We start from the raw sequence: 13,560 nt of genomic DNA, 5'->3' as shown, positions 1-13,560 counted from the left end.
AATTTCTGCAAAAGCTAAAGAAGGTGGCCGACTAAAACATAGCCAAAAAGCCTTTTTCCACCATACTTTCCATATATATATATGTGTGTATATATATCCACACATATTTTGGAAGGAAAGGGGACTTGGGTTTTTGTTGGTTTATAATTTCAAGCTAGTAGCTACCCAAGTTCAAGCTGTTCTTCTTCAATGGAGATCAGTTGTAATCTTGAGAAAGCAGGCCACAGTTTTACACGAAATTCTTCCTTCTGGATTGACAAGGGAAGCGAAGTTTTCTCAACGTCTTCTCATGGAGAGGACGATGAGGAAGCTCTCAAATGGGCTGCTCTTCAGAGGCTTCCGACTTTTCAGCGCTTGAACAAAGGCCTGCTCTCTACTCCTCAAGGCCATGCCAATGAAGTTGACGTGAGCAATCTTGAAGTGAAAGACAGGAAGATATTGATCGAGCGGTTAGTTGGAGTAGCTGAGGAGGATCATGAGAACTTCTTGTTGAGACTCAAGAGCCGCATTGATAGGTAAGAATACGAAAGTCTTTGCAACTCTGCGTGTTGCCATCTTCTCGGTTTTTTATAATAATGGGGTTGTTTTACTTGGTTTTTATCTCAGAGTTGGAATTGATATTCCGAAAATTGAAGTTAGATTCCAGAATTTGAAAATTGCAGCTGAAGCTTATGCAGGAAGCAGGGCTCTGCCAACAGTTTTTAATTACTGTGTTAATATGGTGGAGGTAAATGATTAACTACTAGAGTTTGCATATATAATCTTTGGACCCGTCTTGTAACCATTTCGTTTTTAGTTTGGATACATTCTTAATGAACTATTTATTTTCGGGTTCCAAAGGGTTTGTTGAACTCCCTTCATATTCTTCCTAGCAAGAAGAAGCACTTGTCTATCCTCAAAGATGTTAGTGGGATCATTAGGCCTTGCAGGTGAGAGAGTGTTGCAAATTGGTTCATCTGTGTTTTGTTTTTTGGTCGAAAAGAAAATGACTTGGTTGATCATCTGTTTGTTGTACAGAATGACACTGCTTTTGGGTCCTCCGAGTTCTGGAAAGACCACGCTCTTGTTGGCTTTGGCTGGAGAACTTGACCAGGATCTTCAGGTTAAACAACACGAAATCTGGATTTCAGGTTTTTCGATTTTAGCTTTAGGGGTTGCTGTTGGTTTTTTGTCACTAATTTATCTGAGTAATAATTGTTGTGCAGTTTTCAGGACGAGTGACCTACAATGGTCACGGCATGCATGAGTTTGTGCCTCAGAGGACTGCTGCCTATATCAGTCAACATGATGTCCATATGGGAGAATTGACAGTCGGAGAAACATTGAACTTCTCTGCAAGATGCCAGGGGGTCGGAGCCCGTTATGGTGGGTTTAGATAACTGACTTTTGTTCAATATTCAGAATCAAACCGATGACTCTATTAATCGAAGGTTATTCGTGGTTGGTTTGACTTATCACAGAGATCCTAGTAGAGTTAAGTAGACGAGAGAAAGAAGAGAATATTAAGCCGGATGCAGACATAGATATCTACATGAAGGTGAGAAATAAGAAAAGCTACTTAGCAGAACTTAGATATCTACTTGAGAGTTCTACTAGTTAGTTAGTGTTTTGTTAATTATGCTTTCGATATAATCAACGATACATGTTGTAATTCACTGTTTCTGTTAATATAGGCAGTGGCATCAGAAAGCCAGAGGGCACAAGTGGTGACAGATTATATACTAAAGGTAAAATCACGTTTATATTTTGTACTAGAAGGATTTTCTGAAAATTACACTTATTGATCAGTTATTCATTTGATTTTTCCAGATTTTGGGATTAGATGTATGTGCAGATACCTTGGTTGGGGATAACTTAATAAGAGGCATCTCCGGCGGACAAAAGAAACGAGTCACAACTGGTAAAAACATAATTCTAGTTCTTAAATTAAAGAGCATGATTTACAAGTTTGGGAGAATTGATAAAACCATGAATTGTCTGTAGGTGAGATGCTGGTTGGACCAGCTAAGGCGTTATTCATGGACGAAATATCTACAGGTTTGGATAGTTCCACAACATATCAAATTGTGAATTCGATCAAGCAATATGTTCACATTCTGAATGGCACCGCATTCATCTCACTGCTGCAACCAGCACCAGAAACTTATGAACTGTTTGATGACATTGTTCTCCTTTCCGATGGTCACATTGTGTACCAAGGTCCTCGCGAAAATGTTCTTGAATTTTTCGAATCCATGGGGTTCAGATGTCCCGAGAGGAAAGGCGTGGCGGACTTCCTGCAAGAAGTAGGTCGCTACATAGCTTTTGTTTGAGCATTACACATAAAAGTGTCACATATATAATTTTCCATGTGTGAATAAATCATAAATGTTGCAGGTGACATCAAGGAAAGATCAGGAGCAGTATTGGGCAAGCAGAGATGAGCCCTACAGGTTCATTACGGTTGAAGAATTTGTCGAGGCATTCCAATCATTCCATGTCGGACGCAAACTTACAGATGAACTCGCAACTCCATTTGACAAGGCCAAGAGCCACCCAGCTGCATTAACAACAAAAAAGTATGGCGTTAGTAGAACTGAACTGTTGAAAGCTTGCTTTGCAAGGGAGTTCTTGCTCATGAAGAGGAACTCATTTGTCTACATTTTCAAGCTTGCCCAAGTACTGTTTTCACTTTATTTGACTCATTCCATGCTGCGCTCAAACTTACATGTTTTTAATCTTTATTTATTTTTCCTTATTTTTTTTAGCTCTCAATCATGGCTATGATTACAATGACATTGTTCCTACGAACTGAGATGCATCACGATTCAGTAGATGACGGGGTAGTTTATGCCGGTGCTTTATTCTTCTCCCTGGTTGCTGTTATGTTCAATGGACTGGCAGATCTTTCGATGACTGTTACAAGGCTCCCTGTATTTTATAAGCAGAGAAACCTCCTCTTCTTTCCACCGTGGGCATATGCCCTTCCCACGTGGATCCTAAAGATCCCTATCACCTGCATTGAAGTTGTGGTTTGGGTATTTACCACCTATTATGTCATCGGATACGATCCAAATGTTGGAAGGTAAAAATAACTAGAAAATTCTCCCACTTTTTTCATGTTTTCTCCATCCGAAATGACAGATATTCATGCCCATTATGCAGGTTGTTCAAGCAATACTTTCTACTCTTACTCATCAATCAGATGGCTTCAGGGTTGTTTCGATTCATTGGTGGAGTTGGTAGAACCATGACTATTGCCAACACATTTGGATCATTTGCTCTTCTCGTGCTTTTCGCCTTGGGTGGTTTTGTCCTGTCAAGAGGTATAACAGTAAAAAAAGACACTTCATGTTTGATTACTAGCTGTTATTTGAACTTGTGTATTTATCTTTTGGCTTGCATGGCGCAGAGGATATAAAGAAATGGTGGATATGGGGCTACTGGATTTCGCCTTTGATGTACGGACAGAGTGCAATAGTAGTCAATGAGTTCCTCGGAAAGAGTTGGAGACATGTATTCCCTTGACCATTAACCATTTCAAACATTCTAGTTTGTGTTTTGTTCCCAATTCATAGTCTAATTTTCTTTTTTACCTTGAAGGTTCTTCCGAACTCAACGGAACCATTAGGAGTCGCTGTTCTGAAGTCGCGGGGATTCTTCACAGAGCCTTATTGGTATTGGATTGGCGTGGGAGTATTGGCTGGATACATGCTTATATTCAACATTTTTTTCACTTTGGCTCTCACATTTCTAAAGCGTGAGTACTTTCATCTTAATTATTTGCACCCATATCTTCGAAGCAAGAGTTACTCATAAATATAAAACATTGTGCAGCAATTGGGAATCCACAGACTGTTAAGTCGGAAGATCCTACCTCAACTCCTCAAATTAGTAGAGGTAATACATCTAACATTCGTGTATGTCGGTTTTGTGAGCAATAGTTCTATCCGGCATTAATTTTTTGATCATTTTGACGAAAATTAAATTTTTTGAATGTACAGAAAATAGAGATGGAAGTAACTCCTCCAGGTCCTCCTCAGTTACAAAAGAAGCTACTAATGACACAAATGGTAACAAGAAAAGAGGAATGGTTCTTCCGTTCGAACCACATTCCATCACCTTTGATGATATCACATACTCCGTGGACATGCCACAGGTGATGTATATGCAACCAAAGTTAAAATGTGTTTGACACTTGACAACCTTGTGCAAATCCAATATTGTGAGACATTTTCTTGAATCGAAATTGCAGGAAATGAAGAATCAAGGTGTTCCCGAGGATAAACTGGTGCTCCTTAGGCAAGTGAGTGGTGCTTTTAGGCCAGGTGTTTTGACAGCTCTAATGGGAGTGAGTGGGGCTGGTAAAACAACTCTAATGGACGTACTGGCTGGTAGAAAAACTGGTGGATATATTGAGGGAAATATCACAATTTCCGGGTACCCAAAAAAGCAAGAATCGTTTGCACGGATTTCTGGATATTGTGAGCAGAATGACATCCACTCTCCTCATGTCACTGTCTATGAATCATTGATGTACTCGGCATGGCTGCGTTTATCTTCAGAAATCAATTCTGAAACCAGGAAGGTTGGTATATGAACTTAATTTGTGAGCTTAAATTTAATTCTTTATGAACTGATGGAAAATTTGGTCCTGTTTTAAGGCAATTACCGGCCTCATTGTCGATCATTAACTTTCAATTGGACATGATTGCAGATGTTCGTTGAGGAAGTGATGGGACTTGTGGAGCTGAATCCGTTGAGGCAAGCATTAGTAGGGTTGCCTAGTGCCAGCGGTCTTTCAACTGAGCAGCGTAAGAGGCTGACCATTGCGGTTGAACTAGTGGCTAACCCCTCCATAATATTCATGGATGAACCGACTTCAGGCTTGGATGCAAGAGCTGCGGCCATTGTTATGAGGGCAGTTAGGAACACCGTTGACACTGGAAGAACAGTCGTCTGCACCATCCATCAGCCAAGCATTGACATATTTGATGCTTTCGATGAGGTGAAAATCAAAATCTTCTATGATATAAATTGTTTGAACTTTGAACTCTATTTTGATTGGTCTTTTCTACTTGAGTATGATATACATATATAACATGTCGTTGCAGCTATTCCTACTGAAGAAAGGAGGACAAGAGATCTACGCAGGGCCATTAGGCCGCCATTCTTGCAATTTGATCAAGTACTTTGAGGTATAGTGAAGGAAGAACTTTCAAGTCTCGGTAGCCTTATAATTGTTGAAGGTTTTTCTAATGCATGCACATTTATATATAGGGGATCGATAACGTCAGTAAAATTAGGGATGGCTACAATCCAGCAACATGGATGTTGGAAGTCACTTCGTCAGCCAAAGAAATGGCTATGGAGATTGATTTTGCTGAAGTGTATAAGAATTCAGAACTGTACAGGTTTGCTTATTGCCTATCGGCCTAAAAAACCATTTACGAAAGAATGTCTCTCTTTGCAAACAAGATTTGTCGACGAAATGTACTTATATATGCCATAAATTGCAGGAGAAACAAAGCACTTATTAAAGAACTAAGCACCCCTGCTCCTGGTTCCAAGGATCTCCATTTCCCTACTCAATACTCTCAGCCATTTTTAACCCAATGCATAGCTTGCTTATGGAAACAACATTGGTCCTATTGGCGCAATCCGCAGTACACAGCCATCAGGTTGATCTACACAACCTTTGTAGCATTGATGTTTGGGACAATGTTCTGGAACCTTGGCTCCAAAACGTAAGTCACACTGCCCAAACAAAAGATAGATGTATTCTAACCAATATGTTTTGCTTCCAAATGTAACTTTGAAAATTTTGAGTACAGAAAAAAGCAAAAGGATCTCTTCAATGCAATTGGTTCGATGTACGCTGCTGTTCTCTTTCTCGGTATCAAAAATTCTACAACTGTGCAGCCTGTTGTGGATGTCGAAAGAACAGTCTTCTACAGAGAACGAGCTGCTGGAATGTATTCTGCCTTGGCATACGCCTTTGCGCAGGTGGCTAATCATACATTGTGCTAAGATTAAGTTATATTAAGTTCTAGTTATAGGACTATTTGCAGTATTTGTCTTATCTTACTCCGTTTCTATATTTCGTTGCAGGTTACAATTGAGATCCCGTATGTTTTTGTACAAGCTCTTTTCTACAGTGTCATAGTTTACGCAACGATTGGGTTTGAATGGACCGTGGCTAAATTCTTGTGGTACCTATTCTTCATGTACTTCACATTTTTGTACTTCACCTACTATGGCATGATGGGTGTGGCCTTGACGCCGAACCAGCACATTGCCGCTATAAGTTCCAGCGCATTTTACGCAATATGGAATCTCTTCTCAGGGTTCATAATCCCACGAACTGTTAAGTGTTGCTTGCCCCTTAGCTCCTAATGCAGGCTTTGGTGTCCTTAAAAGTTAGGACCTATACTTATGTTTTTTTTTCTGATCCTACGATTCTGATTCGTGTTCATTTTGCCAACGGCAGAGGATTCCTGTATGGTGGAGGTGGTACTACTGGGCGTGCCCGATGGCTTGGACCTTGTACGGACTGGCTACATCGCAGTTTGGAGATATACAGGACAAGCTCGAGACGGGTGAAACGGTGGAAGAATTCATGAGGCAATACTTCGGCTTCAAGCAAGAATTTATCGGAGTGGTTGCAGCTGTGGTTGTTGGATTCACTCTACTCTTTGCACTCATCTTTGCCTTGTCCATCAAGAAGTTGAGCTTCCAGAGGAGATAAAAAGGTTTTGTTGCTTGTACATCAAGAAAGCAGGAACTGCTTTGATCTTATGTGTTGCAACTATTTGTAATTGGTCAATCTTTTCCTAAGTTTGTAAATGTAGTAATTAATTTAGTAGTAATTTGGGCTCTTTGTTTGGCAAACTCACGGTGGACATTTCTTCTTGATAGAGCCCTATTTTTTTTTTTTTTTATACACCTAGCATAAATATAAACAATTAGTATTTAAAATTGAAGTGTTAGATTTAGTATTTAATCCCAAATCCATAAAAACTTGGGGTTTTTAGATCCAGGTCCAAAAACATAGATGGTTTTTAGGAGTGAGTCCAATTACCTAATTATATGTATTTTTTTTTTAATGCTCATTTTATATTTTCTAAAAATATTAAAAATCAATTAAAATCTTCTAATATTATGCATTTTCAACCCCAAAAAATATAATTAATATCTTATAACAAAAAAAAAAAAAATTAATATCTTATAACAAAATATATATATATATATATATATTGACATAAATCTATCTGCAAATCATTATACCCTAACTCAAGTAACAAATATATGAATGTATATCATACCTATAAGTAAGATATGAAACCTAACTAAAAGGTAGCAAAAACATAATATATCTACAAGCAAAACACAGGAATCTTACTTGATTATAAAAAAGAATATGTCATATAGGTAGATAAATATAATTAACCTGTGATATAGGTTGATTATATAAATAAAAAACAAAATATAAAAATGGGGTTTAAAATGGGATAAAGAACAAGAAAGAACAAAAAATAAATAAATAATCAAAGAGATAATTAGGAAGAAATTTGATTTTTATAATAAATCTTATCATTGAAGAGATAAATATTGATAATAAAATAATAAGATTTAAGGAATTGGACTTATTTTAATAAATTGGACTATTCCTACTATTGGCTCAAAAAATTGGACCTATATCAAGTTTCCCTAAAAACTTTTATATCTTTTATTCAAGTTAAATGTTGGATATATGTCAACAATCTGTGATAAAATTATACATGCTAATAAATAATAAATGCGAATAGGAAATTAACAAAGTATGAACAAAACAAAAATATAAAACAGACAACTTGAAGATCGAGGCTTGCGTACCGCAATGTCCTTGAAATAGAAATTTCGTCCCTACTCAATGTTTGTAGTTCTACAGACATCTGCTTCACCAGGATTTAACGATTAAGTTAGAATTCCAGCACCGGAAAACTTAATTTCTGGTGAATTTATGTGTGATTCTCTCAGTAAGAAGGTTTAGGAATGTAGAAGAAGAATTTGATAATTTCTGTGTTCTAAATGCCATACAGATGGATGTATATATAGTGGGATTATGCATGTTCACAATAGGTATGAGAATGGGATGTGACTGTTGGGAGACATCTCTTCAGAGGGGTACTGTGCTCTCTGCGTTTTTCCATTGGCTTCAGACTTCATCTGAAAAGATGAGTCTGTTCAAAAATAATTTAATTAAATTCGAAATTAATTAAAAAATAATAATTAATTAAAGAATTTAATTTTCAGAGCTCAAGAGCCCATCTTTTGATAATTAATGATATATTAATTATTAGTTAATTAGTACACCCCAAAGCCCAACCCCAAGGTTGAGCCCAATTTCATTCTCAAAGGTCCATTACTCCAATCACTATTTATAAGAGACAAAACCTTATAAAGTGAGGAAACCTTTTAGGAATGGCCAATGTGGGACAATGAAATTTCTACTCAAAATTTTCAATATTAAATTCGAAGTTAATTAAGTTGTTAAAGAATTCAGACTTAAGCACATATTACTGAATATATTGTTCTAGTTAACGCCGCTCAAGTACGGAACAAACTGTTCTAGCTAACACCTTAATGAAGCACATACTTAACTGTGATGAGTAGCTAACTCAATTTGTATGTAACCTGAGACCAACGTAAAAGTCTCATTTTAGCAAGGGGAAATATTATGGGCACTCCAAAAATCTCATTTTACACTCCTCACAAGTGTATTTTTCTTTCCTAATATATAAAGTTTGGCGTGTAGAATAAGATATTTAGAGTGCTAATAACAATTTCCTTTAGCAAATAACAAATCAAACTTTCCTTCACCTTCGTGTGTTGTTAAATTTTGATTTTTTACGCTAATTTTGGGTTAAAAGGAATCTATATAAGGAAGTGCTTTCAAATGCCACAGCTCACGAGTGGTTAAATGCATGGGTCACGTTGCTGGTGACGTCATATGATACTACAACAATTGCCCTCTCCCCATAAATGGAAAATTTGGAAAAATAACAAAAATTTAGACTCTATAGAATTATAGCTATCTTTTTAAATTTAGGGGAAAATTGATTACTCTCACTACCAGCGTCAAGGCGTACCGATAATCTCGAGTTGCAAGGATTTAGTAGTACCCAACTATCAGCTGCCACTAGTATGGATTTACGTAAAAATTTGCAAATAGTGCATCAACGAGGATTGCAGGCAGCATAACTTTATGCTATCATTCTTGCTATCGAGTTAGCTCATGCACGTGGTTGGTAAAATTTATGGCTTGAAAATGACTCTTCTAGTGTGGTATCTTGCTTTGCTCATGATTTCTTTTTCCTCGTAGGTCGCTTCAGACTTGTTGTGGAAACTGTATTTCTCGATTGCAGCACATGGTTTTTTGTTGTACCCATACATTTCAAGAAGGGAATGCAATTGCTGATAAATTAGCCAATTTAGGGCTTTTCTCATCTTCTCTTGTTTGGCATGTCGATCCTCCTCTTGAGATTCTTCCTTTTCTACAATAAGATTTCTTAGGCATGCCAGCCTACAGGTTTAGCTCTCCTTTTTGATAATGAAGTTTTTGCCGATTGGAGTTGGAGTGATATATGGAAGCTTAAGCTACCTACTCGAGTGCTTCATTTTTTATGGTTGACTCTGCATTGGGAATTGCTTTGCAATGAGCAGAGAGGTATGACTGGTAATTCCTATTGTGACTTTTGTGAAATTTGTGTTGAACCTATTGATCATATTCTTCGATGGTGTGATCGTGCAAAGTTAGTGTGGAGTTAATTGGGTTTGCATTCAAATTTACTGTACTAGGTTGTTATTGACTTTCATGATTGGATCAGAGTGAATCTTTTTTCGAGAATATTGCTATGCCATAATCTGGTTTGGTGGTGTATTTTTGCCTTTGCTTGTTGGGTGGTTATGGAAATGGTGGAATTTAAGCATTTTCGCGTCTGATTTTGTTTTCCCAATTCAACCTCAGATTCTTATTTTCAAAGCTACTAAAGAGTGGTTTGAGGCAGGGCCATCTCTAAGATTTCGGGTACCATGTGCGAAATTCATAAAAGGGACCCTTCTTATAAGACATCTTAACAAAATTGAACAATGTATTGATGCTAAAAAGTAATATCGAAATAAACTTTAAAACTCACTAACCATCTGTTTCTAAATATTATTAAATGTAAAGAAAGCTACAAAGTAACCATAGTACTAATAACTAACAATAAGTTCAATCTAAAGAAACCAACAAAACTTAAAAAAGTCTAGCACTGAAGTTTCACTTAAAGATGGCTCTTCGTACAATCGGGAAACAACGCATCCTCTTCAAGTAGTTCAATATGTCAATGGATATCTTTATTTCTTTTGGCAAATGCTCTTGTAAAAGCTTCAACTCTATTAATAATGCATCCCCATCAACATCAAAGAGCTCGTCTTTCTTGAGAAAGTTTTGTAGCCGATGACAACAATCTTTCAATTTATCATTGTCCATCAAATTCAACTGTTCTGAAGTGAACAAAAACCCAAATATATCATCATACACTTGATATTCTTCAAACCTTCTCTTCAGTGAACCAATAGCTTGATTTATTATATACAAGAAGTAATGAACCCTAAAAGATTCCTCCGTTCATTGTTCATTTGGTTGGGATGATTCACCTTCATTCTCATCAAAATGTGTTTTTCTACGAACTTGACACTTTTCTGGTAATACAGGATCAATTTCCATTTCAATAGCAAGTTTTTTAGCATTCATCATAGCCTCCACAAACCTAGTTTTTATGTACTTTTCAAAATAAGTGATCAATCCTTGTACTTGTTCTATAGCAACATTAATAAGCATGTCATTAGATTGCAAATCTTTACTAAACTCATTAACAACAACCAATATTTCATACCAAATAGTCATGCCCAATAAAAATTCAAAATTCCCAATGTCGTATGTTGCCAAAGATTTGGTTGCATTTCTTGTTACTAAGTCACTATCACTTTCTGCTAATTGGAGTAAAGCTTTTTTTATTTGTAGAGGTTGTGATTGAATTGCTTTAGCACTCGCAACACGGCTTTCCCATCTTCTTTCAAAATCAACCATCGTTTTGTAGAATTTGCGAACAAGCTGTAAATACGTTGTACTGTTCCAAAGAAGTCTTTCGCTTTGCCACAAGAGTTTTCCATATTACAAAGTGTTAAGTTAAGACTATGGCAACCACATGGAGTGTACATTGCCCTAGGATTTATATCCAAAAGCCTCTTTTGTACACCTTGGTGTCTCCCTTTCATATTTGATCCATTATCATAACATTGCCCTCTCACATCATCAATATCAAGATCAAGAACTTTTAATACATTATGCAACTCTTCAAACAATCATTCTCCTGATGTGTTACTCACAATCAAATATTGCAAAAAATATTCTTCTACTTTTACTGGAGTACTGTTCACATTCACACATCTTATGATCAAGGTCATCTGTTCTTGGCGGCTAAAATTAGGAGTACAATCAAGTATCACGGTAAAATATTTAGCTTCTTTGACTTTTTGAATGATTGCAGCTTCGATTTCACAAGATATCAACAATATCAACTCATTCTGGATGGTAGGACTAAGATAATGATAACAAATCTCATTATTTTGGAAGCGTTGAAGATGATTCTTTATCAATGGATCGGATTCAGCCATCATTTGAACTAGGCCCATAAAATTTCCATTACTTTCTTGATAAAGCGTATCGTTATTTCCACGAAAAGCCAATGTGTATTTAGCTAGATATTTCACAATGGAAATCAACCTTCATAGTAACTCTCTCCAATGCTCTTTTTATTTCTTGATCTGGTCTTGCACAACTTTGTCAATTGTTTCGTTTTTCTGCAATCTAGGACGCAAATCAATCCAAGTGGTCAAGTTCGAGATGTGATCAAAATTGTTTTCATGCTTTTTTAGTCTCACATTGAGATGTGTCCAATCTTTGTAGCCCTTATTTGCTAATTGGCCTTTGAGATGCCCTTTCTTGAACAATTTGCAACAAAAACATAACACTTTATCAACATCCTTTGAATAGACTAGCCAATCTCTATCATGTTTCTCTCCATTGGATAAGTATCGAGTGTAAAATGCTATATTTAAATACCTATTAAACTGATCTTTAAGATCTTTCTCAATTGATAGATCTCTTGCATGACTTTTTTCTGCCAACAAATCAATCCATTTAGGCTCAAGACTATCCCAAGTTTGAGGATCATAAATGTTTGAGGGAATGGACTCACTCAATTGATCAGTGACAATAGGAGCATCCTCATGATTATCATTCTCATCAAGGTCGTCATCAATTTCATCATTGCCCAAATCATCAACTAATTTCTCATTGTCATCCTATTGTTCCGAAATTAAATCATTCACTGAACTTTGTGGTTCTTTTTCTTTCAGAAAGAACCTATCAATAGCTCATTTTTTAGAATGAGTCAATTGTTCAACTTTTCTTCTTCTTCGACGTTTCAAGTAGCCAAATAGATATTTTCTAGAAGGTGTCATCTTTTATATCTCAAACAAGATCCCAATAAAATTGTAGTAAGTATGAACAATGAAACCTGATAGTCTGCAATACGTGTGCATCTAGTGATTTTTTGTGACTGCTCTCCTCTTGATTCTGCCCTAAAAAGTACAAAAGAAAAAAAAATCATTATAGATGAGAAATGCCCAAATCCTCAAATTCCAAGTCAATATACTTAAATTAGTAAATATCTTACTTTAATCAAAGTCTACATCACTTTGATCAATTGAATTGTCTTCATGATTCAGAAGTTTCTCTTCAATTTCATGAATTTATAAATTAGGGTTTAATAATTTGTGGGAACAAGGACAATGGCACGAAGAGAGAAGGGAAGCAGACTGGGACATTGGCGACAACGTCTTGGATTCTAACGTCTAGGACTCTGTTGTGAAAGAAGAAAAGTGGGATACAACGATGGGACTTTGGTGTGAGAGAAGAAAAGTGGACTCTGAGTCTCTGACACTGAATTGTTTGCCTCGGTAGGGTTCTTCCCTTTTAATTGATTAGTTTTGCCAACATAGCATTGTCAATTATAATTTTATATAATTCCGTACATATTTTACGCAAGTATATATTATTTGATTAGCATTTTTATATATTATTATATTCAATAAAAAATATTTTTGGAGCTCCCAAAATTTTGGAGCCCTATGCAATAGAACTGGTCACACTCCCCAAAAGCTGGCTCTGCTTTGAGGTGCAACATTTTGGTAATAAGCCCGTGAAGAGTAAGATTTTTTTAGCCTGGGTTCCTCCAACTCCAAATTATGTCAAGTTGAATGTGGATGGTATTAGGAAGAGTGGCAAGGAGTGCTCTAGTGCTGGTGGGATTTTACGTGTTGCTGTAGGTGAGTGGATTGCTGGTTTCACCATAAATATTGGTGTGGGGAGTGTGCGTAATGCTGAGTTATGGGGTCTTTTTCGTGGTTTCTGTCTTGCTTGGAGATTGGGTTATAGAAAAGTGCTTATTGAAATGGACTCTGTTGTGGCTATTACTTTAGTAAAGGATT

General features: G+C 36.6%; 1 protein-coding gene across 1 annotated transcript; it reads left to right on the top strand.

Annotated features, from left to right (window-relative positions):
- On the top strand, positions 1-6,870 carry LOC137726777 (pleiotropic drug resistance protein 1-like). Its single transcript, XM_088694286.1, has 24 exons — positions 1-515; positions 607-727; positions 841-929; positions 1,018-1,102; positions 1,206-1,365; positions 1,461-1,537; positions 1,674-1,727; positions 1,810-1,900; positions 1,984-2,285; positions 2,377-2,658; positions 2,748-3,064; positions 3,145-3,305; positions 3,392-3,495; positions 3,583-3,739; positions 3,817-3,879; positions 3,984-4,138; positions 4,235-4,567; positions 4,697-4,987; positions 5,094-5,177; positions 5,260-5,393; positions 5,499-5,726; positions 5,814-5,985; positions 6,091-6,345; positions 6,470-6,870. The coding sequence occupies exons 1-24, from the start codon at positions 190-192 to the stop codon at positions 6,725-6,727; spliced, it is 4,299 nt and encodes a 1,432-aa protein (XP_088550412.1). The 5' UTR covers positions 1-189; the 3' UTR covers positions 6,728-6,870.
- The last annotated feature ends 6,690 nt before the right edge of the window (positions 6,871-13,560 follow it).

This window comes from Pyrus communis, chromosome 5 (assembly GCF_041283825.1).
Source record: "Pyrus communis isolate YQ-2024b chromosome 5, ASM4128382v1, whole genome shotgun sequence".
Classification (NCBI taxonomy): Eukaryota; Viridiplantae; Streptophyta; class Magnoliopsida; order Rosales; family Rosaceae; genus Pyrus; species Pyrus communis.
The sequence above is the reverse complement of the archived record's forward strand: the minus strand, read 5'-3'. Positions and strand labels throughout refer to the sequence as shown.